Consider the following 24,662-nt stretch of genomic DNA (forward strand, 5'->3'; position numbering starts at 1 on the left):
ACAGTTTAGAACAGCCTCATCATGCATCATGAAAAGTATCATGCAACTATCGACTGAATAGTTGCATGCTATGAATACGTCCTAGATTTCAATTACTTAGGTATCATTGTTCAACATTTTGGCTGGAACTGACGCTGCTTCTGGCATGCCCGTTTGTTTGAGATAATGATTCCCAGTTTCAGTCGCATTTTTGCTGGTTCCACATGAACAGGATACCACCATACCGGAGTGAACGCACCCGCAACCACCATCCCCTCCCCTCAGCCTCGGCGCAGTGGCGGGCGGCCCTGGGCGGCCCACTCCAACTCCCGGCGCTACGCACGCCCCATGCGCCGTGATACCGCGTCACTCCCCCTCCCTCCTTCCCCCACAATGACCGGTGACCTCACTTCCCTCGGGATTTGGACTCGCCCTACCCCGACCGTAGCGCCACGTGGTGGCTCTGGAGATCTTAAATAGACCCACTGTACAGTGGCCGGAACATCGGCGGCCATTGCATCGGTAGGCCGTGGGCGGTTTGTACCATTTCGCCGACTCGCGACAGCGGCACTGTCCTGGCGACAGAACACAGTCGAAAACATCCCAGTAAAGCAAAATTGGGACCAACTGGTATACTGCCGACGGCCAAATTGGCTGGTTTGCTTCGACAGAAATCCCCTGAGACGCGGATTCCCAGGATTTGTAGGATGTAAACAGCATCAAACAGTCTCCTCTGCCGTCACAGTTCCGATTGCACCTTCAGTAGCAGGGATGTCGGACCGACCAAAGCGGCGCCAACTACGAAATTGACGAGGGGAAGCCCCTGCTTTATTTTTACACTTAAAATGCGCATATGCGCATATACTGCTACCGAATGCTCAGTTATTAGCGCACACAGTAGAAAATTCTGTCATGCCGAAATAATTTCTTTTTTTTCGCTTTCATACGCTTATAAACGCTGCGATCGTTTCCTCAAAGTCTCCACTTTCAGATCATTATCATTCTGTGTGCCATCAGCGAGGTGCGCGCGCCTCGAACGGCCGCCCGGATGGCCCGCTGCCGTCGCCGCCGTCCCCGTTCTCCGGTCCAGCCAACGTGCCAATCTCCGTTAAACCGGCAAAGCTCGGCAGGAATGCAATATTCCCGTGTCGGCCGGCGCTTGACACCTTCACCGGCCCCTCAATGTTTCCGAATTTCGCGTCACGACCCCTCAGCTGTCTGATGGTGGTGCCAGTATGCCCGGCACGCGCCCGCCATCGTGACCGGCTCCCGGCTGGTTCCGCCCGGCGCCCGAGCGGCGTCCTCTACGGAGACGGATGCCCGTTTATGCATAGTGGCTGCCTGCGTGCCTGCATGTATGAATGGCGATGGGAGCTTGGGGAGGTGTCGGTAATGTCGGAACGGGTTATGGTCGGCGGCGTATGGTGCACACTTAATAACTTCGGTGCCGTCTATATATAAATAGAACGAGGAACAATGTTAGACATGAATACGTCGTGCATATGCTGTTGGCAGCTCATATGATGCTAAGTAGCATCCGCGAGAGTTCACATCGTGTTCTGTCCATGTTTCTCTTCTAAGGACATCACCATCCTTTGACATCAGAACATGGCCACAACATTTCGCCGGAGTGTCAACATGTGATACCTACTACACCGAACCTTCTGAGGGACGTGTAAGCTCGAAGTTACCCCAGACCACCCACCACCGCCAAGGTCCTTCTCGCCTCATCGGGTATGCAGATGACAACGGATATGTCATGTGTCACCTGAGCTCCGTGTCGGATGACAGCCCTGTGATGAAGAGGAGCGGTGGGGCGCACACGTGCCAAGTGAGAAGATAGGGTGACTGTGGCAACTCGTAATAAGTTCTGGAGGTACTCACTTTACATGCAGGAGTGTCATGATATAGGTATCATACCAGAGGGTGCTGACTGCTTATGCCATCCACCCGCCGCTGCAGAGGTCGGTTCACACTCGGCCATTCAGTCAGTCTGCTGACTCACCCTCGAGGCTCTTCAGCAGCAGGGGCAGTGGCCGCGCACGGCTCGTGCTCGGGTCAAGAAGCGCCAGAGATAAATCAATGTCTCCGGCGCCAGGCCAAGCCTTTTTTACCCGGCGCCCAGTGATATTACGGCGCCGCATCTGAAGGGGCTCCTGCCGGGAGCCGACCGGCCCGGCGTGCAAAAACGCCGCATGGCCGTAAGCAGCCGGACACTATCGCGCTGCGCATCATAATTGCGGCGATGACGGCGCAGCGCCCGCGCCACGCTCGTCTGCCGTGTTTAGACAATTATGGCGTTGATGGCACAGCCCGGGGTCAACTCTCTCCACGGGCGACTTGTTGCAAAAAACAAGTACGTGGAAGAAGCCGTCCCGTTTTTATCTTGGTAGGTACGGTTGTGCCTCCAGGGCGCAGGCAGCAGTGCCGCTCTATCTGAAATTGCAACGGAAGAGGCAAACACTGGCAAACCGAGACGCAACAATCTTAACATGAATGCATGTATGTAATTAAATAAGATAAGATAATACAATTGGAGTTCATTATGTTCACTTGAAAATCCATTACGGTTCCGAGGTTTGGAAATAGCAAGGGTTATAAACGATTCATACTTAATGAATTATAATTATTTTGGTTCAGTTTTATTTTACTGCTAAACTAGGGACAAAGGGACAGCAGAGGGACGGCAGTAAACTAGGGACAGCAGAGGATCGCAAATAGCCACGAGTAGCTTGACCGAGGCTGAGCTAAACCACAATGCAAGCTAAGCCCATCGGAGGTCCAACCAGTGACAACGTAATACCAAAGTTTTCAGCCGTCTTTTATGCTTCTTTTCTCACGTTGCGGGTAACGGCTCAATACAGTTGAAACAAATGCCCAACCAGCCATTTCATGTCCTTGGCTATATTTTATTCACCTCTTTGAAACACTTCGCTCGGGCTGCTGGGTCGCCAGGGGGCCATAAAAACACACTCGACAACAGCGCTCGCACAACATCCCACGCCACGTTACAACAACACGCATTCGTCACGAACCCTTTGAAGCGAACCCGTCCTCGCGACTGGCTGCCGCCCTGTCTGTCCTGCATTGTTGTTTGACTTTTTACGACCGTCCCGAACGTATCTCCGTCACCATCACTGTTCCACTGTCACGGTCGGGCCTTCCGTGGTCCGGCGACAACAATGGTGCGCCGGGTCCGCCCTGACCGCTGACACCCCCTCTCTGTGTCCCGCAGGAGCGCGCCGAGATGCTGAAGTGGACGCTGAGCAAGAGCGGTATGGACCGCACCTCCTCCGACAGCGGCTCCGGCAGGTATCAGATCAAGCGCGCCTCGGTGCGCGTGCTCAAAACCGAGAACGACAAGGAGAACCCCGAACACCTGTTCGGCAGGTGGCTGCACCGGGACCGGCGCGCCGCCGAGCCCGTCAAAAAGGAGGCCGTGCGCAGGGGCAAGGTCAGGTGCAATCCGTTTGACCCGAGGAGGATTTTCGGTAAGGATGAGCCGGAGAGCGACTCGGGTAGTGTGTATATGCGATTGGAGCGGCTGCCGGCGGCGGTGGACGGTCGGCGCCGCGCCGCCCCCGCCCCAGACCCCGCCTCGGGCGGTCTCAGGGATGTGACCAACACGCAGCGAGGTGACGGGACGCGAAACCCCGGAGATGATGCTGCGTGTGGTGTGTCAGGTCGCAATCAGATGGCTCTGGGCCGCGTTGGACGCGACTCGACGAGAGACGCGAATCGAGCCCCCACTCAAAATTTGTCCCGGGACGCGACTCGAAACTCGAACCGAGGGCTGAGCCGAGACACCGCAGCACGAGCTTCTGGTCGCGGCTCTTCCTCTGTCGGCGATGTCATCAAAGAGTTCACCAACAAACCGGGCGCCGGTCGTGACCTGCGGAGACCTGTGGCCCTGAAGGGCGACTCACCCGAGGCACAGCAGCTGACGGAGGAGAAGAGGAGCGAGCGGCAGCTGACGGCGGCCAGGGACGACGGTCGAGATGTCAATCCCAGAGCTGATGCCTCGAGGAACGAGGAAAGGATATACGGAGTGATTCGTGACTCGTCGGCAACTCGCAGCGACCAGCGGAAACCTGTGAAGAAGGCGTGTGTGAGTGCGGGTCGGGGCGCACCATGCCACGCGCACACCACCACAGGTCAGCACATACACCACGACTACGGCCAGCGGCCAGTGTCCGGCGCGCTGCAGCTGCGGCTGCCCACCCCGCGACCCACCTGCGCCTCGGGGCACCAGCCAGGTCACGGCTCGGGTCACTCCTCCGGCAGCGTCCCTGTCAGTCAGTCGGGCCGCGCCCTGTCCGTGATCCACGAGGGATCGGAGCGGACTCGGCGACCCTCGGGGACCACCGAGGCCGCTGATCCTGCCGCGATAGCGACCCGTCACAGCCGCGCCGCAGGATTCCCGACGTCGCTGGCGGCGCGGCGGACGGCCAGCAGCGTCTCGGCGTCGGGGGCGGCCGCCGGGCAGGGCCGCTTCACGCCACCGCCGCCGCCGTCGTCGGCTCTGTCCCTGACGGAAGCGGTGCGGTACCACCTGACGCCGCAGCTGGCGAAGCTGGACGGCCAGCACAACACGTCCAGCGAGCGGGGCGACAGCGGCATCTCGGAGGGGCTGGTCAGTCCGCTCAGTGAGTCGCAGGACTCGCACGAGTGCTGGGAGGAGGGCAGCGCGGCCAGCGAGGTCTCCCGCGCCATCCACGCCCAAGGACTGCCGTCGTTCTATTTCAGTCGACCGGGGCACCTCAGGACGGACCCCTCCCTGCTGGAGGCGGTGACCGCGCCGTACCCCGGGTACCCCCGCGGAGACCGGTCACGGGCAGCTCCGACCCCGCGCAGGGAGCGGCACGCCCGCCGACCGCGCAGTCACGTATCGGTGGCCGACGTGCTCTCGGCTCTGCAGCAGCAGCAGCGCGTGGTGGCGAGTCTCCCCGGCGACACAGAGTGCCCCCAGGGGTCGCTGAGGAGGAGCAGGAGCTTCTCCGACGTGTCCACCCTCTCGAGAGACGACCAGACCAGCGGCGGTTGGGGCGAGCAGTTCGCCGAGAACAGCGCCAACACGGTGATCGAGCGGACGCAGAGGCCACCCAAGTCGGTCCGGTTCGCTCTGGACTCTGACGACCCGATTTATCACGAGGTGAACGGGTCGTACGCGGGTAACGACAGCGACGCGCTGCGCCGCTCGCAGCTGTACCGATCCTACCAGAACATCGGCGCCGTGTTCGTGGGCATGGAGAGCTCGACGCGGCCACCGCCGCCCTCCGCACGGCCCCAGCCAGAGGACGAGGAGACTTATCTGGTGATGCGATCGCCAATAAAGCGGCCCTCGGGCCCGGCGCGTGCCAATATCGCGGAGTCGTCTCGCCATCAGCCGACATCCGGCCACGTGCGACCACCGTCTGCCGCGGCAGGTGGCTCGTGCGGTGCCGGAAACGGCAGCCGGGGGACCAGGTGCGCCGAAAAACTGGAAACGTCGGAGTCTCCGGCGGTGCTGGAGCCGCGGGGGCCCGGCGGACGCCAGCGGCGGCAGCGCGAGACAGTCACCCGGCTGTCGCTGCTGCTGGAGGAGCGTCCGTCGGCCATGGAGAGCGACGAGTCGGCCGACTGGTCTCTGGAGGCAGTCATCAACGACACGCTGCAGCGGGACCTCTCCGAGACGGAGACTGGAGACGCCGACGGCGCCGAGCGCGACGCGCCGGGAGGGGATGGTGTCAGTGGTGGTGACGGACAGTTTTGGACGGTGGAGAGCGGCGAGCCGTGCAGCGGGGACAGTGGGACGGAGAAGGAGAACACCTACTGCTCGCTGGCGCCGCCAGTCAGTGATGTGAGCACTCTGGACTCGTGGAGTTCTCACGCGCGGCCGCGCATGAAACCTCCGCTGGCGGCGCCCCGGGCCCTGCCGCCCCCGCCGCCACCGGAGCCCACAGAGCCGGTGTACGCCCGACTCGACCCGGCCAAGCTCAGCCCGCAGGTGGATAAGGTGACCTGGCACGGGCCGGGTCGGCCGACCGTGCGCTCCGTCAAGAGCCGGCACAAGTCGCCGGCGGCGGCCGGAGGTCGCATCTGGAGGCACCCACGCACCTCGGCCGCCAGCCACTCTACCCCGAGGAAGAGGACGGCCCGCCACCTGCGCGACGACTCGAACGACTTTCAGCTCGGCTCGCCGGGCTCGGAGTCGTTCGCCGAGACGCTGGGACCCGGCGAGACGTACAGCAACCAGCTGCAGTTTGCGCGCACGGCCGACTCGAGCCTGGCCACTACCGTTTGGCTCGGACTGATGGGTAGGAAGAGCCGACGGGTAGTCAGCACACAGCTCAAGACCAGAGACCTGTTCCAGCCCAGAGGTAGGTCACAACCCCCCCCCCCCCCGGGGACGGGGAGGGAGATCAGCCGAGCGCTGGCGTTAAAGGTGAGATCTGCCCCACTCATAACGACTGGAGCAATAGTTGGCTCTGGTCAGCAGAAGTGAAACGCCGCCGGCTTCTGGTAACCTTAGAAAGTGAGATGGCGGCTAAATTAGCATGCATGAATATCAAATCAGATGAATACCTTCGACTGAATGCCAGTCGGTGGTGGCCTTTCGACTGTCGATGCCCGTCGGCGCCCGGGGAGGCTGAGTGGGCGGCTGGGGACAGCTTCTTCCCCTGGGTGTGGACGGCTGCGGTCCCCGTCCATAATCAGACGCTCGCCCCGGGGGCACGCGGCGGGCGTAATTTGAATTCATAGCATTTACATGCGGGGATGATAGGCGGACGATACGGCGCCGATAACGACCGACTCCGACCGGACGTCGCCAGCCTAATTGTTTTCCATGCCGACAGATAAATTCCACATGTGATTAGCATAATTCTGGGGCGTCTGACGGATGACAAACGTCCGGGTACACCGTGTCGCAGGGGACAGACGTCAGAGGCCGCAGCAGAACCTCCGGCGGTGTGACTATCAATCGCTGTTTGCGACTCTACTGCTGACCTTGTCCCCACACCGGTGTTCGGCTGTCTCCTTACTAGACATCGGAGTGTGTTCGGAAACTCCCAGACAGGTGACGGGGCTGCGGCCGGCGATGCGTCAGACTTCTGACGGGCCGCGCGCGCGTCCGATAAAAACCCGCCGCCGGAGGGTCGCTGATAAACCGGCGGCGGAATGCCGAGTATGCTGCCGGGTTTGTGAGTGCTAAGGTTTGTAGAGCGCCAATAAGTCGACTATGTGTGGCCGCATGCCATGTTTGGTGATATACTATGGAATAATGGACACACAGCATTGCTTGTGGTGATAAGCGAAATGTGTTGCCTATCTTTTTTCATTAACCTGTTCGAAGCCGATCAAAAGCACCAATAAGAACGCACGAAACATATTGCAATTTCAGGAAAATAATTGTTGAACAGAAGCACTGAAGTGCACACTTTCCGAACAGTTTCCGGGGTCCTTCTCAGTTTGCCAGTATCAAGCTTTGCTAACTTTTAATGGTCCGGTCGGAATATGTCAATTGCCGAGTCGCAAATGAGGCTGTCGGCAGTCGGTGGTGACTTGTCTCAATCAGGCCAATGCTGTGTCGGCGCTACAAAGGTCCAACAAAGTTAGTCCAAATGCGTACTGCACTAATTGACTAAGTTGGATTCATGGTAACACGGTTGAAGGGATTATTTGAAAGTCTGCTGAAGTTGTCTCGCGCTACGAACAACTTCTCAGATAGCCCATGTATGATTAAGTGAAACTTACGACTTACTGGAACCTGGAAAACTAGAAGCGTTTAAATTGAAAGACAGATTTAATCTCTTCATTTCTGAACAGCCATGAAACACTTCTAGAAGATTACCTTTGAAAAGGAACAGGGACTAACTAATTATCTACTACCGACGAATCCATAGGTAGGTGTGGTGGTTTCCACAACTTACCTTTTCATTAGGTCGGCCAAGTACGGAACAATAGTTCTCAAAGCATCTGAACAAATGTTGTAAACAGCTGCCTTTATTAAAAGTAGCACAGACACAGAGTACATATATTGAAGTTCAGTTTTCCGCCTGACATGTTCGTGCGTCACCGAAAATCGAGCCCGCTCACCTCCGGGTAGCAGCTGAATTATGTAGGCGTCCTATCGGAGACGCGCGTTATTGGATGTAATCGAGATAGGGATTGATCGCTGCGCATCCACCGAGGATAATTGATCGGCCTTTATGAACCGCCAAGATATTGGAAGCGCTACGCAGAAGATAGGCGTCAAGAGTCGCTTACGTCAGTAAAACGCTATTTTCCAGCGTTAATAACAGCGAAACAAAACTAAAGATCCATTTCAGCTACAAAAATAAGTTACTTTATTTCGATGATACAGCTAATGGTGAAGCCTGTAAGCACACCATCTCCCAGTTGGCTGGAGTCTTTCTGATGACCTGCAAGGTATTTGAGATACATTGCCATTGTCGCTGAATTTTCTCGTCCCTGTCTGAAGCTATTTCTTTTTCTCAGCTAGATTTGCTAGTGTGGTTTTGTGCAAAAGCCTCGTACCTAACAATGCTAACATAATGTTTCATGAATGGCGGAAAAACTGCACTGACGCATTTGCTATTTGCCCATGACCCGCAACCGTATCCGTGCTGTAGATATGAAGACTATCGGTATAAGATCAATGGGCGAGGACCCGATGACCACGGCCAGCCTGATCGTCTCATGCGTCCATGGAAGAAGAAGCTATAGGCTTTTCGTCTCTTCTGGCAAAAGTTCTCTTATTTTGGGCGCTGGCGCCCATGAGTTTTCCAATACTCTAGCTGACGAATTCCCGGAGAGTTTAGCATAACACCCGACTGCGCAGCATGTGCTTACTTTGATTTGAAAATGTGACTGGGTACGACATTTCATAACCGCACCAGGCCGTGTGAATCCAATTGCACTCTCATTTCGAGCCCGCCCTCGGCCCCTATCCCAACACGGCGCGGCCGGGCTCAGTGACCTTTCTTACTACCCACTCACCATCCGTGACGGCCCAGGTAGGCCCAATGACCCTTCCTTTCGGCGCCATCCGGACGAGTCCCATCCCGGCGCTAACTAACAGAGCGCAGTCGCCGGAACGGCCGGCCAATTGAGGTCAGACGGGTCACCGCCGGCCTCCCATGACTTCCTTCCTCGGCCGGAGAGGCGCTCACGGCCGAGGGCCATTGTTTCCAGAGCAGGCCAGCCTAATTGGCGGCGGCGTCCACCGATGTGCCGGCCGCAGTGCCGGTCGATCGGAGAGGTGTGCCGCAGATCGGCGCACGTGATCCAGGCCCGTCCGACGCCTCAGAGAGATCTGGAGAGAGACCGGCGGGTCCCCATAGACCGCCAGGTCCCCAGAGAGACCGATCACTAAGAGAGTAGCGAACGCCGTGAATCCAGACGAGCCGACGAGGGGCTCATCAGTACGATTTTAGTACGCACTCGTCGTGCCGGTTGAATTCGAATGAGGCAAGTGGGTGCACGGTTAAATGAAGCTTTCTCATCAAGGGTAACTGAACTGAAGATGATCGAACTTTCAGTTACTAGCGTAGCGTTTTAATAGTCCCTCTTATAACGTTCTAGACTTAATTTCCTATTTTTAGCCATCCAATGCACTATTCGATAATTCAGCTGATCGGCAACAGTTGAGAACCACAAGGGAATCTTTCTTCGGGCCAGACAGAGAGCTAAATTCATCTGCTCTCAGCTGGGTCGCTGATGGCGCAGGAGGAGCTAATCGATACAGACGCACTCACAAAGCCACAGGCGGACGGGTCGGGCCGGCCGGGACCGCAGGGATTGGAACGGCCGACTACACGAATTGGCGGTGACTGTCACAGCGAGGTTGGATGGTGGATGTAACTACAGATCTGTTGCTGTCTCGGTGAAGCTCACTGTCGCCTGTGGCTACTGGTGGCTTCTCTCGGCAAGTTTCAGCATAAAAAGGACGTCTCGTTTCAGAAAAAGCTTAGCAGTCCGTAGGCGGGCCACCGCGGGTGCAGGCGGCCCCGCTCTGACCTTTAGCGATCCCCCATACGGACAGCATATGGGTCGGGCGATACGATACAGCATACCTACCTGAAACCACCGTCCACCAGCCGGTGGTGGTCAGACGGGACCCGCACCCCCAGCGCGGTGTCCGCTACTCAGACCTCTGGACAGGAATCAGGTTTTTGTCCGCCTCTGAGGGGCAGTAAACAACCTGGTGGGGAATTTATCGCACCAACACTATCACAAAAACGGTCCGCGAATTCCGATCAAACGAACGGCCGCCGAAAAAGCGCGTGCCTGAGTTTCGCCCCCGAAGGTGCACTCCGCCCCTCGGTCGGGAGGGGAAGGGGCTGTCGGACCCGATGTCAGACATGTCTGGGAAGGGGGAGGTGGTGGTGGGGGGGGGGGGGCTGGGTGGGTGGAGGCATCCTTCACCGAACGGCGGCCAGTGAGAAGCGTCCGGTAAAAACACCAAACACCACCCCTCCCCTGTCTGGTAGTTGGACGTCTTGATTGGTGCTGACAAAAGTCATTTATTCACGACTTCTTATCGTGTCCGGTGGGCGGGAAGAGTTCAGCGGCGCCGGCTTTAATTTGTCAAACGTCAGACAGCCCTGAGTGAGTGGGTCCTGTGGGGCTGGACACAGCTCTCCGCCAGCGAGGGAGATTGTCGAATCGCCACAATGATCCTCCAGTCATTCTCGCTGAATGGAAGCACGCAAAAACATCGTGACTGACGAGTTTTATATTTGCGATCTGCTCGATCACCCCAGCAGAACTAGCATGCCAATTAGGGCCATTCAACGAGCTTCAATAAACCGGCATAAATCACCGGTAGACTTCGACTACTGAACGCATACTGATTGTGTCTGCACGCAGTGGTGCAGCGTAAAATAATTGCAGCTTCGATGCGATGCTAAATAAGAGCCCCATGCAATTACTGGCGAGGGTTGGCGATCAGCTATTACACGGTAATCCAGTATCGGCTACTAAATACACACAGATACTGTAGAGAAGATTTATTGTCTTGTAAACCCGTGCGCTCAGCTCGGTAACTCGAAACGGAAAATAAATCATTTGGTATGCCGTGCAGCGAAGCAATTTCGCTCTGAGATACTTTGTGCATGACCAGGGACTTGCAATGTAAATGAAGAACGCTGGAACGCTGCAGCGTTTCACGCGAAATCCACATTCGCTGTTTTGTAAGCTAAACGCTATGTCCGAGAAGACCACCCATGAACAAAGCAAACGAGTTCATTAGTTAATGTGGGGATAAATCTTTTGTAAATTAGACATGCGCCTTGCTTCATTGCTCCTAATAAAGGAGCAATGAAGGAAAGTAATATCTGCCGGCTACCGAAAAGAGTTACAAACTACAGTCCTGAGCAGACGATTTCAAATCCAGTATCGCCGACAGTGCCGGTTCCAACGGATCCGTTCGAGGAGCGTTTCACCTTCGGCGCAGTGTTTTTGAGGCGTTGCGAGATCTCGGCTGCCGCAGGTGTGACTTTGTCACCGTCCAAATAAAGTCGCCGCGGCCGCCAGGGACAGTGTCCAGCCTCCCAGCTCCGGACAGACCATTAATTACAGAGAGAGCCAGAGTCGGTCTCTGCGGAGCGGCTGCCGGCAGCTGGTCGCTCGGCTCTGTATCTGCCGGTCCCGGGCGCGGGTCCGCAGATCCATCGGCATTAGAGACAGATACCATCGGCCCGGCGCGCGGCGGAGGCCGTTTTTCACCCGGTCCAAACCTATCGCGAGCATCACACCTTCCCGACAGTGCCCGCTCCGGGGAGCCATTTTTTATCGAGACTCATTGTCGGCATATCAGTCACCGAATCGCCCCGGCGGTTTTTTATCGTCGGCATTGGGTAAAATTCGTCGTTTATCAGAGGTCGCTTCTGAGGGCAGGATAACCTTGATCGTGAACCTGGTAGAAATATTTGTGGTATTGGGCCCGCTATGTGGTTCTCCCATGACTACAAACCTGCCGGGAGCGGCGAGAGTGACACGGAGCTGGACAAGACCAGACGCGAGTGGATGGTGAGAGAATCAACTCTGGCTGGCATTCCATTCCAAAATAGCGCGGCACAATGGCCCGAGTGGCGCGGCGGGCGACGGAGACGAAACACAATCGCGGCGGCCGCGCAGAAAACGCCGCTGTGCGCGGCATCCCAATGTCTGGAGGAGACGGGAGTCGGGCGGAAGGCCGGCCGGTGACGCTGGAAGCCGCCGAGACAATGGCACCGGCCACCGGCTCCGGCCCCGTCTCCGCGGGTGACACCGGCGGCGTCTTCGTGTGCGGTCCGCCGCATCTCCGGACCGCCGCGCTCGGGGGCGTGCGTTCGAAACAAACGGCTCCCAGTCACAGATGAACGCCTCCGGTCACCGGCGCGAGAAAACAGCACTGACTGCAGACAGATGGAAACATGGGAAACGCACGCACAGGTGACAGGTACCGCGCGTCCAATTACTTGAGCGAGAGAGGAGGGAGGGGAGAGGAGGGAGAGAATAGAACCCCGAGACACCACGGACCAGCGCGAGGCCTGGGTCACTCCGCGCCGCCTGAGACCTCGCGGCTCTGCCTTCTATTGGATTGCTATTTCAGCGGTGCATTCTCCGGCGTTATTTAATTAAACTTCTTGGCGTCTCGCCAGGCCCGGCGTTGATAAGAAGCGACGGCGTCTTCCGTCCCATTGCGCTTTCCAGTGGTTAAATGTGGCTATCATATAAATGTTACGCTGCAGGCGAGGCTAGAAATGTACTGAAGCCTATACATTCGCGCATCCATTTATACCGATCGGCACATTTGAGATAGCATTGCCATTTGCAGCACATTTTTTCCCTCCGTCGCGATACCAGCCATTTCACTGAAAGCTTTGTGCTCCCATCTCTGTAGCACAAACTCATATCCGGTGATATTAGTGTTAGTCTGATGCGGTTACATTTTACATTTTCACAAATATACATTATACGCTAAGCGTGATACACACCGGTCTTTCGGTGCCTAAATTTAGCCCCAAGCATTCTCTTTTCTGCAAAGTTCAGCCATTATTTGGATTCAGTTTCGTTCACTTCCCACGCTTCAATGTAACGCTTATATGTATGTATGTATGTATGCATGTATCATGTATGTATTTACGATCGGATCGTGGGCGATCCACACATGGCGTGGCGATTACTGCCCCCGTGGTCCAGAATTAGGAGGGTGTGAGTTTTGGTTTCAGCAGTTCGAGTAACTTCTCGTGGAGGGCCCACATCTGCAAACACTCCCTGGGCGTCAGAGATAGCGTTATAGACTTCCCAAACCAACTGGCGGGCGACCCACAGGAGATACGTCACTTCCTCCACCAATTTCACTGTTTGATCGAGCCAGGATACCGCGGGTCTGAGTAGGCCACCTTCGGTTACCTCCCGAGGTTCTTATAGTGCAGCATTAAATTTCCTATGGTAAAGTATATTATAAACGTATTATCCAGATTGCGTGTTTAAATACAAAGCAAATAAAAGATGCTTGACGCTATTCAGCCTGCACTTTTAAGCGACTTGAGAAAGTTTTCAAGTAATATCACCAATCACCATCCTGCTCCTGAAGCGGCCTGTCGTCACGCAGCTCCAGCCCAGCCCTGCCCTGGCCGTCCTCGGCTCCTCCTCTCGCGACGACACCGTTCACTTCCGCTGCCGCCAGCGGCCACCCGGCCGGCCATCGGATGAATTGATTACACCCGCGGCCGTGTAATTTCGATCAAACGCCGGCGAACCCAATCTATTGGGCAGGAATCCGACGCCACCGGACGGGCGTCCCGACTCGGGTCGCGCCGGAGTCACGAGAGGTGACTCGGGAGGTGACTCGGTAGGTGACTCGGGACGTGACTCGGTAGGTGACTATGGGAGCTGTCATGGAGGGTGACTAAGGATAGATTAGGAGGCGATTTGAGAGTTAAATTGGGGATCACCGGGAGCTGAATTGGATTGCTAGGTGAATTAGAAAATGAATTGGAAACTGGAAAGTGAATAGGAATTAACTTGGAGTTAGCGTGAGAGCTCGAATGTGATTCAAGTTATCACCAGAGAGGCTACCCAGTAGTTAGATGAGCTTGAGCTACGCTGCTTATGATCTCGAAGGTTTCTTGAATGAAGACTGGAGAAAATTTTAATGATGGCTTTGCATTCGAATCGGCTATAGATTGCTTGGAAGTTGGAACATCATATAGACGGTGACTTGGTACAGTCGTGTACAGGTTGATGGTCCGCCACTCTTTATCCACCGGGTTCCTATGGCTCAGCATTGGCAGCAGCCGCCTGGTACCGGTAGGCTGTGCCGCATGACCCGAGAGTGAAGCGGCACAGCCTACCCACACTGTATGACACCGGCTCGGGTCGCCTGGTAGAGCGATTTGACCGGACGCTGCGTTACACCGGCTGGGGGGAGGGGGGGGGGGGTAAGGGTCAGGCCTGTCTATTTGGCTCGGCTCGGTGGATGAGGCGGGCTGGAGTGTGGTGTGGGGCGGGGGTGATGTGGGGAGTGAGTGAGCGGACCTGGGGCTGGGTGTGTGTGGTCACTTGTCGCATAGAACCGATCGTAAACCACCCTAGTCCAAAAATTCGCTTTAGAGATATTCACAAAACCCAGGGGGGTTCAAACACCCATCTCCCAAGTGGAGTGCGGAAGGACAGGTAAGGGTCCATATGGCCTCCTCATGAATTGCAGCAAAGAAAGAAAACAGACCTGTCACCAAATAATCTTTCTGAAAAGTGGACTAATCGCATAGCCTCGGACACAGAAATAAACATCCAGCACGCGAAGCGTCTCGAACCGGGCCTCTCACTACCGGTCAGTTTGACAGTCTAGCACTCCTACGCTGAGCTACACCGGATGGTGGCCACGGCTGGGGCAAAGTCTGGCCGGGCGGGCGGCGGGGCCGGGAGGTCGGCAGCAAAGTCAATGAATGTTTTTGTGGTTCCGGGTGCCGGTCGCTCTAGCTTGGTGGAATGATGATGGATCATTGGCAAAACTTTCAACGTGGAGTCCCGGTTCGAGCCTCATCGGGGCTCCGGCTACTTTTCCGAGTTAGGATCTGGTTTGATTTTAGTGGTTGCGAGCCATTTATACGGTTTTATATCTACATGTCGATTGTCGATTGATTGATTGATTCATTCATTCGTTCATTTAATACATGTCGACATTTAACATACGAATTGACATCCAGGATCAATCCGATCAATCTACTATTTTCATAAGCGTATTGCCTAAATATCATGCATATATGTGGCACAAGACCTATGGTTGCCTCGATACCGTGCCAAATCACGTTTTGCACAATGCACAAGTAAATTATATTCGCTGGGTCTTCCGTGCATTTTGCTTAGCAAAAACAGGAATGCAATTGTTAAGCGACGCAAAATGTGCAATGCAGCAAGTGACCACACACACCCGCCCAGCCCCCATGGTCCACCAACACGCCCCACACCACTCGCCAGCCCACGCCAACCACCGAGACGAGCCCCTCCCCCCGCGCTGGTCTGACGCGACAGCTGGTCTACAAAGCGCTCCACCCGGCGACCCGAGCCGATGTCAAACGGCGTGGGTAGACTGTGCCGCTTCACTCTCGGGTCATGCGGCACAGCCTACCGGTACCAGGCGGCTGCTGCCAATGCTGAGCCATAGGAACCCGGTGGATAAAGAGTAGGGGACCATCAACCTGTACACGACTGTACATACCGAGGAAGTGATGGGCGGCATGGGAAGCGACACGAACCGTGCCTTTGAAGGTGACACGTGTAACAGCTCGTCGGTGTCCGTCGCATGACTCATTGGTGACTCAGTAGGCCGGCGGCGGAGTCAGACGCGAGGGACGTGCGTTCGATCCCCGGCAGGAGCTTATAGTTCCCGCGGCCGCAGGACGTGCCGACCGCACCGGGACGGCGCTGGGACCCGGCGGAGACCCACTGGAGTCGTCGTACGCCGGGATCAGTCGTCCCCACTGAACTAATTGACGTGTGGAGCGGATAATGGCGGGTGTGGAGCGGGGAACACAATTCGGCGGCCGGCCGGCGAGGTAATTTGACTGCACCGTTAGCGGGGACCGGCCCGGTCCCGGGCCTTTGACAGAAAACGGCCGAGAGGATTTTGAACATTACAGGTAGACGCGTGGAACCAAGGGCGACGAACTTTGTGATTTGTGTCGATGCGTTGTGGGTGATACGCAGGGGCCCGGGAACGATTTTCAAGTTGGGGGGGCGAGCCTAAAATGCCTGACATGATGCATATGAAACAGTGGCATAGCTAGGGGTCTAAGGGGACACGTACCCCCCCCCCCCCCATCGGGATAAAAGGGACCCTCGGGTCCGAGGGGCCCTGCGGCGCCATTTGACCGCTGGCCATATTTCTACTCAGAAGGGCCCCATGGGGCTCGTTAGAGCAGCTCAATGGCCCTAAATAGCCATATTAAGATCTCCATAAGGGCGCCACGCCGGCTTCTCAGAGGGCCTCTTGCGGCTTTTAAGGGCACCTTGGTGGTCTCCAAAGGCCCGTTACTGGCCTCTGAGAGGTCTTCCCGGCCTATGAGGGGCCAGTTCTAGGGGCATTTCCCGCCTGTGATGGTCCCACACTTATTTTTCTGAGGGCCCCATAACGGCAACTGTGGGGCCCTCGTCGGCGCCTATGAGGGCCCACACCGGTGTCTCTGAGGGTTTCACACACCCAATTCTGAGTGCCTACACCAGTGCCTATTAAAGCCCTATCTATGTATATTGGCGGCTCTGAGGACCCAACCAACACCTGTTCATCTAAAGGCCACCCACTGGTGACTTTTGAGGGCCCCACACCGGTGACTAGTGAGGGCCCCACCGGCGTCTGACAGTACCATGCCGGTCTCTAAGGACCCCACAGGACTTCTTCTGCCGGCCTAAGGACCCCTTGCCGGTCACTGAGACCCCCTGCCGGCTTGAAGAGAGTTCGCTTCAGCAGCGCTCTAAAGGCCCCACACCCGTCTGTAACGGCTCCACACCAGCGGGCTATGAGGGCCCACAGCAACGCCTGTAAGGACACTCATCGGCGCCTCTGAGAGAATCACACTAGCACCTCTGAGCGCCCACACCGGCACCTGCATGGCGGCCCCACACCGGTGCGTCTAAAGGCCCCTTACCGGCGGCTCTGAGGGCCCTACGCCGGTGATTCTGAGGGTGCTACCGATAACCGAAGACACCACACAAGTTATTAGTGTCGCTGAGCTTTAATCCCATACCGGCCCTCCGAGGACGCCACGTCAGTGCACTCATTGCCCCACACCCCTCCATCACACCCGGAGCGGGTAAACTGTGTTATATCACTTATACCTATTAGCAACGATTTTACCACCGTTGTACGTTTTGTATTTCTCAAAGTTGACTCAAGCTGGTGCAGTATAAAATCTGGCCTGCCAAACTTATGGCCAAGGTCAGGCCCAAATCAAAGCGGGATGACAATAGCAGATGTTGTCAAATCGATATAATGTATAAGCAGAAACAATTCAGATGGCAAGGGAAATGCCGTGTGTTGATGTGTAGATGTATAAAGGAAACAAGAAGGAAAGAAGTCCGGAAAAGGGAGGAAAAATCTTTTCTCGCTGCCTCAATGTTGAGGGGGCGCCGCCCCCTCGGCTCCCAAGTTGGGGGGGCAAGCGCCCCCGCTGCCCCCGCTGTTCCCGGGTCTATGGTGATACGTGCTGTCAGATTCGACGGAATAATGGAATGTTACAAGCTTCTTTTCAACCTCGGTGGATCAGCTGTCTTTAATTAACGGTCGAATCGTAGCATTTAATAATTTGAAAATGGTCAGCACTCAGCAGCGCAGCATGGCTGTAGGACAAGTTTTCGGTATGAAATGTGTAGCATTTGGATCCCAAATCACATAAATATTGCATATCACCACGGCCGTCCTGCTGATCTCGTGCTGCTGCTCGACAGGTCACCTGAAGCTGCGGATCTACGAGAACTGCGGCCTGCTCACCGTGCACGTCATGCGCGCACGGAAACTGCGCTCACGCTCGGCAGAGCTCTGCAACGTCTACGTCAAGGTATAGTGGCAACAAACTTACGGTCGACCTCATACGTGACATAACCTCTTCTCGTCAAAACACGCGTAAAGTAAAACGTCAATGGCATCTGTATCGATGCCAGACGGACTTGTATTGAAACGGTGCAGCAGGCGGCCAACACAGATACAGGATATTAATTAATTGTGACATAATGTAAATGAATGAAGAAATGAAAACACACCCATATAACTTTTGTCTAGCAGGGTCAATAAGGAATGCACTCTTGCTATCAAGCTACTGGTACAACGAATATAATGTTCGAGATCGAACGCTAAGACAAATTGTTCCTCAGTACACACCTAAGAGCGTACTGTACTTACGTAATGCATCTTGCTTAGCATGACATGGGTGGCCTATCACGGTATATCTGCTGTGGTCCGATAACGGGCCGCTGGAGCTAAATATCAATTAGCTGTACGCGATATTGCCCGCTCAATACGCCATCAAGGCACCAATCAATAAGTATAAGCTGCGTGCGCTGTCCGTGAATTAGGCGACATCCGGTACCTACAAATCACCTGCCTGATGACTGCAGAACTGGTAGTATTATTGATCATTCCATGGTAAAAGTGAAATTAAAAGTTGTAAGATTCTTGTTTCTGATACCTGCTTCCAGTATCGTCTCCAATGAATTCAGCACTGCTTCACCGTCCCATGTTGTCTGGCATCTTGGTACGTGCTCATCCATATTCATTAGTTTATTTTTTAGCGTTCAGTTGCTTGCAGTGTTTTGCAACTATTTCAATTTCTTTATCACAATATAGTGGTTATAAATAGATATATAGGACAAATTGGCTTTTATTTGCCCACACAATGCATTGACCCAAATGTTATTTTAGGCGGTGCGATATGTAAGCTCTTTGCTATACATCTTGGCTTTCCCACGGCATTGTTTGTGAGGATTTATTTTGGCATCAAGCTACTTTTGATACAAATTAACCGAAACTTTCTTTTTCTATACACACCGGTTGCATTTGTATTGAATAATTATTTCATGACTGTCCTAATTAACTTTAAGACAACTCGAGTGTCCAACCGCATTAACGGGTCTTTTCGCTGACAGACCGGACATGAGTCGGTAATTAATCAGAGACGATGAACTGAAATGCTGTGTAATTCAACCCGTCACATTTCTACTCTAATTGTTACTGTTATCCTGCCACCGTGTAGTGTTATTAATACGAACAAGATTAACCGGCAATGCTAGCACTGAGGCGATATAAACAGGAGGAGATTGGCTGAGTCAGGTTGGAGACCCGTTAACAGAAACTGAAGTTCCATAATCAGGAGCGGCTACCCAGTTCGCGTTTCAGGTTTCATTTGGAGCGCCGGCCACTTATGACGCAATTATGGTAAGCTGTTCAAAACAAAAGCAATTATTCTCGCGAGGTTGCTCCGCACTTTTATTTATTCATAGTTTCGTCCGGAGGGTTAACGCGGAAATTTAGTGCTTTAGGAGAAAATAGCGTGGCCATTGATAAAGGCCTGCATCACATTATACATTCAATGTGATCCATCTGGCACCAGTAACTACACTATTCCTGTGTGACCGAAATCTGCCTGTATTGCCCCGTTACGTTCTTGATTTAGTCTTGGACTAGTGACTGGTCAGATTTCATTCCTCGAGTTGATTGCACCTGCTCAAAAAGACCGGTTATTCACTTTGGTTGATTGCAATGAATACCGTGATATGCATTTCAGACATGACGAGCATCAATCAAAACGAAGTGAAGTCGTGCGTAAGTGATGGGACCATATTTTATTCTAATAAAAATTGAAACCAGACACCAGCGGGGCTCAGCGTAGGTCGGCTTATTCTGCAGTGTATGCAATGCGGTACATATAATTGTGAAGGCTCATGTCTTCTGTTCTGTTGCCATGTCAATGTATACCTAATCAACAGGTCGATGAGGTCATGACTGACATGATTCGCTCTACCAGTGACACCAATGCACCAGCCTTTCTCTGTTTTTCCTTGTCGATGGTTCGTATTCCTTCCGTCTGTCTGTAATAAGCTATACGCCGCCCAACAGGGTATGCCGATATTGGCGAATTCCGCCGGGACGCCGCGGCACGCGGTCCCCGGAGCCCTTCCTCGGCCCTCCACAGTATGACCCTGTTGACAGCACGCGACCTGCTCGTTATTGCGGTCACGCGCCCTTGGTGAGCCGATGGGCCACCGTGCCCTTGAGACGCCCTAAACGAGTACGTTGCCCGTCAGATGCCCTGAAAGAAATTTCGGCGCCCGCCAGACGCCCCGAGCTAGTTCGGGCTGCGCACGCCCTAAGCGAGCACGGGCGCCTGGTATGCGTCGGCAGTTAGCTCGTCTACCGTCAGGAGTCCAGTGTTCTGAAGCACTTGCAAGGCGCCCATCAGAAGATGCCCTTTGCGACTTTGGTTGTCCGTCCGGTTCAGTCGGCTCTCTTTCGGCCAAACGGCGACCGGCATCCTCACCATTATGTTCCTCCCGTACTTCGTTCAATTCAACAGCCCCCTCTAGGTCACTATCGTGCCTCATCGATCATTTACACTGAACTCGTTCACCACGCTGCTCGAGGCCCATTTCGCCTCGGGGCACTGGAGGTCAGCCGGAGGCCAGACGGCGCCATTCGACCCCTGAGACTAATGCAGCGCGGCTCCAATGTCTCTGTGAAGTGGTCAAGTGCTCCTCGTGCCGGGAGTGTAACTGGGCCCCAGCGCATTCGGCTTTACTTTCTCCACGTCCAGTGTTTTCCCCGGCGGTCAGATTCCGAGAAAGGTTCTTCACCGGTCAGAAAAGAGCCGGGCGAGGTCAAATGGCATTTCGAGAGGTGCTTAGTCTGGCCCGTGAGGTCGTTTGGTCTCTCTCTCTCTCTCTCTCTCTCTCTCTCTCTCTCTCTCTCTCTCTCTCTCTCTCTCTCTCTCTCTCTCTCCCTCTCTGCCTCCCTCCCTCCCTCTGTCCCTCCCCTCTCCCCATCTCTCCCTCTCACTCCTTATCCAGCCTTCTTTCTCATTCTTCTTTCCATCTTTCTCTAGTTTCCTTCTCTATCATTCTCTTTCTTCTAGCTCTCCATCTCTCATCCCCCCCATATTTCTCTGCCCATCCTACCATTTACTGTTTCCGGGCGTCGGTGACGCCATGAGCAACTGTTGCCCAATAAACCCGCGGGCCAGGTGGACATTGAGTAACGTGGGCCCCACTCCGGGAACACCTCGGCATCACTCTCACCGAGTTGCAATTTCCGAGTGCCTCGGTCACCTTTCCGGCTAATGGTCCCCTCTCCAGGGTGATCCGGCCTGTAAATAATTTGCCAAAACCATCTCGCGTGTGTTACCGAGAGAATTCAGTGCACTCAGAGCGAGCTTATTCAATCGTCACGATTTGAAAAATTCAGCACACACGTTTACGGGTTCTTGAAGGTCACAATGCCCGCACAATCTACGATAAATGTCACTTAGGAATGTTCGAATTCATTGACCTATTGGCACACAACTAAAGACAAAAGTTGCCATGCACCATTTACGTAGCACCATTTTTTGCACCAACGTGCAGCATAATTCATTTATTTTCACTTGAACTTGCTTATGAATGCCGAACACTAACCTAATGTAAATATAGTCGTTTCGAAGCAATATAAATCAGTCAAAGAACGTTGAGCTGTAAACAGATACCAGTAAAGGAAAGCTTTTCAATCACCCACTAACCCGCCTGTTCACGTTTCAGGTGTCGCTGGTTCCCGACTCGAGTGAGCGCTCCTTCTGCCGCACCCGGCTAGTGAAACAGACCAACGCGCCCTCCTTTGACGAGCGGTTCTCGTTCGACTTTCTGCCAGAGGACCACAGCAAGAGGCTGCTCGTATCCGTCTGGCACCGGCACGTGCGACGAGGGTGAGTTGGTTGTCCTCGGTACGCAATATTTTTATTTTTTTTGTCCTTAGTAAAGATCTGTCATTCCTTATCTCCTAAAACTGTAGGAAGAACCAACCATGTTTGACGTTCACTGGAGATACCCACTGTCATTGCACTTATCTATAATCCTTTTATTTCTCTCCCGATGTCTCCTATCAGATAAGCCCGGGTCTGGCTATAGTTTTAGCGATATAACCCAAGACTCTGACCATAATTTCCTTGGACGTGCAGTGCGCAATGCGTCAGGGAGTGACCAATTGAGGAAAAGAATCGGGGCTCAGAATGACCCGATATGGCGCAGAACTGCGAAACTTGGCTGCGCTATCATCCGTAAATGGCGGCTAAATCACGGCTGTTGCGTTAAACCCACCCGCCCGGAGCGGACGCTCGCCTCGAGAGAACCGCCCACGTTTCCGGATTTTGTCTGGATTGCATTCTTATGGAGGATCATACGTGGGATTCCGGATACCATATCCGCTCAATCGCCTTGTCTCGGCTCTCGAATAGCGGAGATGATAAGCTGTTCCATCAATTTTTCACAGGATATTAATCGTAGTTTCATGGTTGCACTGACTGAGCCAGCTGCATTTTCGCAGCGGTTCCTATAAATAACAAACATTTTGGGAGTGACATCAATCTATCACAGCAACATAACTCATCGGTCATCGCTCATGCCGACAGGAGCACATGGTGTTTTCAATCATGCAATTTAGACGTATTAGGTACCCTGCAGTTAGTGCACTGATGCTCGCGTGACTGCTTCTTGTCCAAAGTGAAATTATAGTAGTGAGTAATGACTGCAGTCTGTACAGCTGCTTACCACTGAAGACCTCATCCCATCTCGCAGGGTGATCTCATTATCTTCATACATCTTCATCGCTCATTTTCACTTGTCTCTGCTCTCTTGCAACTTCCACGAAACGCCACATACAGCGAACCTTTGCTAGCAGTCGACACCGACATCTTAACACGAGCCGGCCGAGAGCTCCTGCGGCTCTCCTGTCAGCCGATTACCGAGAGGTTCCGCTGATGAACCACTGAATCCCCACGTACTGACTGAGGGCCTCGCTAATGTGCCGCTAATGTGCCACTGAATCCCCCACGTACTGATGACTGAGGGCTCCCTTTCCTACACCGAGTCCCCACACTGACCGACTGCCGCCTCTGACCCCCCCCCCCCCCAGGCGCAGCGAGCTGCTCGGCTGTATGTCGTTCGGCGTGTCCAACATCATGACGACCGAGATCAGCGGCTGGTTCCGGCTGCTGGCCGAGTCCATCGGTCGCAGCCGGCACTTCGCCGTCCGGACCCCCGCGGCAGCGAGAACCAAACCGGCCGCGGTCGCCGGTAGGTAGTCGCCTAAAGTTGCCTAAAGTCGCCCGCGTTCACCATTTCTCCGTTTGGTCGCTGTGTATCCGCCGCTCCGACCACTCGACGGCGAACGCCTTGGAAAGGGCTCTTCTTTCAACTCCTAACGATGTGGCAAACAATACACTCGACAAACGCTTCAGAGAATTATTCTGTGAAGTTTGAACGGTTGGCCATAAATTGGATTAATCACACGGGAAGTTATTTAAATTCTGGTAACAGTTAAGTTTTATTTTCAAAGTGAGCATTGATCCATGCTATTCTGGCCTTTTACTTTCGTTGATTTACAGGGTAGTGTGGGGTTTGATGTGACGGTTATTTTCAACTGTCATGCGGAGTTATGACGGCCCATTGTTGCCAGATCAAGCATACATCTCAGTATGACTTCGCTCTCAAATTTCTGACAGTGATGTAGACTTTGGCTCCGTCGGCCACCAAGGTCACATCTCCAGATCCAGTGATTGTCGTTACGATGATCCTTGCACGGTCCAGTGACCAGCGTAGACCTCCTGCCGCAAATCCGCGCCGTTATCTGTGGTGATCCAAGGACGTTAATTTTCTCGTTACAGCGGACAGTGGCGACTGGCAGGAGCGGACCTGGGAGGAGCCCAGGGCGGTCGAGTCAGCCGTCACCTACCGGCGCCCCGAGGCCAGGTCAGGTCAGCCGCCGGAGGCCGGCTGCGGGTCAGCGGTACAGCCAGAGACGGCGAGGGAGGCAGGCGAGCAGCCCTGGTCTCTCTCCGGTCCGTCCATAGACCAGGGGGACCAACGGACCACCCACCACCAGCAGCCGGCTCACTACGGCTGGGGCGGCCGGGAGGGCGGGTCAGCCGGCCAGCAGAGGTCGGGAAGGAGACTGGCGCCGGCACCGCCTCCGTCGAGCTCTGCCCCACCGGGAGACCGGGTCACCGGTGGCCACCCCAGCCAGCGCTCCTCGGCCCCGGCGCTGGCCACACACCTGCCCCGGGCAGGGGACGCTCACCGGTCCGCCCCGGGTCGCAGCGTGTCCTGCCAGTCGGTTCAGGAGGCGCGCCGGTCGGTGCCTGTCTGTGAGGACCAGCGGCGGACGGTGGCGGCGGGACCGTACCACAGAATCACCATTCAGCGGCGACAGAAGGGCTTCGGCCTGTCGCTGGCCTGGACCTGCCCGCCCAGGTCAGTCTGACGGGGAGGGGGATTGGTGCATTGGTTTGGTAAAAGTCGTATGGACCCTTTAGACAGTTCTCACCGGTATATTTAAATCGATGGTGGTGTCCTGTGGGTGAGCTATGGCTAATGTCGGCTGCGAAATAATTGAGGCTGGGAGGCTGGGGGCTGGGAGGCTGATTCATCGACCCCTCATTACAGTTAGCGGATTGCTTGAAACTTTCATTCAAAGCTGC

The 24,662-nt window shown here is 54.8% G+C and overlaps 1 protein-coding gene across 1 annotated transcript in view; it reads left to right on the forward strand.

The window, feature by feature from the left end:
* Positions 1–24,435, forward strand: part of LOC122387136 — a gene marked incomplete at its 3' end in the record, with an annotated part of 41,758 nt that extends 17,323 nt beyond the window's left edge. The window contains exons 2-6 of the mRNA XM_043377031.1: positions 3,215–6,338; positions 17,896–18,005; positions 21,730–21,893; positions 23,099–23,259; positions 23,850–24,435. Of these exons, the coding sequence (XP_043232966.1) occupies positions 3,227–6,338; positions 17,896–18,005; positions 21,730–21,893; positions 23,099–23,259; positions 23,850–24,435 (4,133 nt within the window). The remainder of the gene's footprint in view (positions 1–3,214; positions 6,339–17,895; positions 18,006–21,729; positions 21,894–23,098; positions 23,260–23,849) is intronic.
* Positions 24,436–24,662: the final 227 nt, after the last annotated feature.

Source organism: Amphibalanus amphitrite, unplaced genomic scaffold (genome assembly GCF_019059575.1).
Source record: "Amphibalanus amphitrite isolate SeventyFive unplaced genomic scaffold, NRLGWU_Aamphi_draft 000274F_arrow, whole genome shotgun sequence".
NCBI classification, from domain to species: Eukaryota; Metazoa; Arthropoda; class Thecostraca; order Balanomorpha; family Balanidae; genus Amphibalanus; species Amphibalanus amphitrite.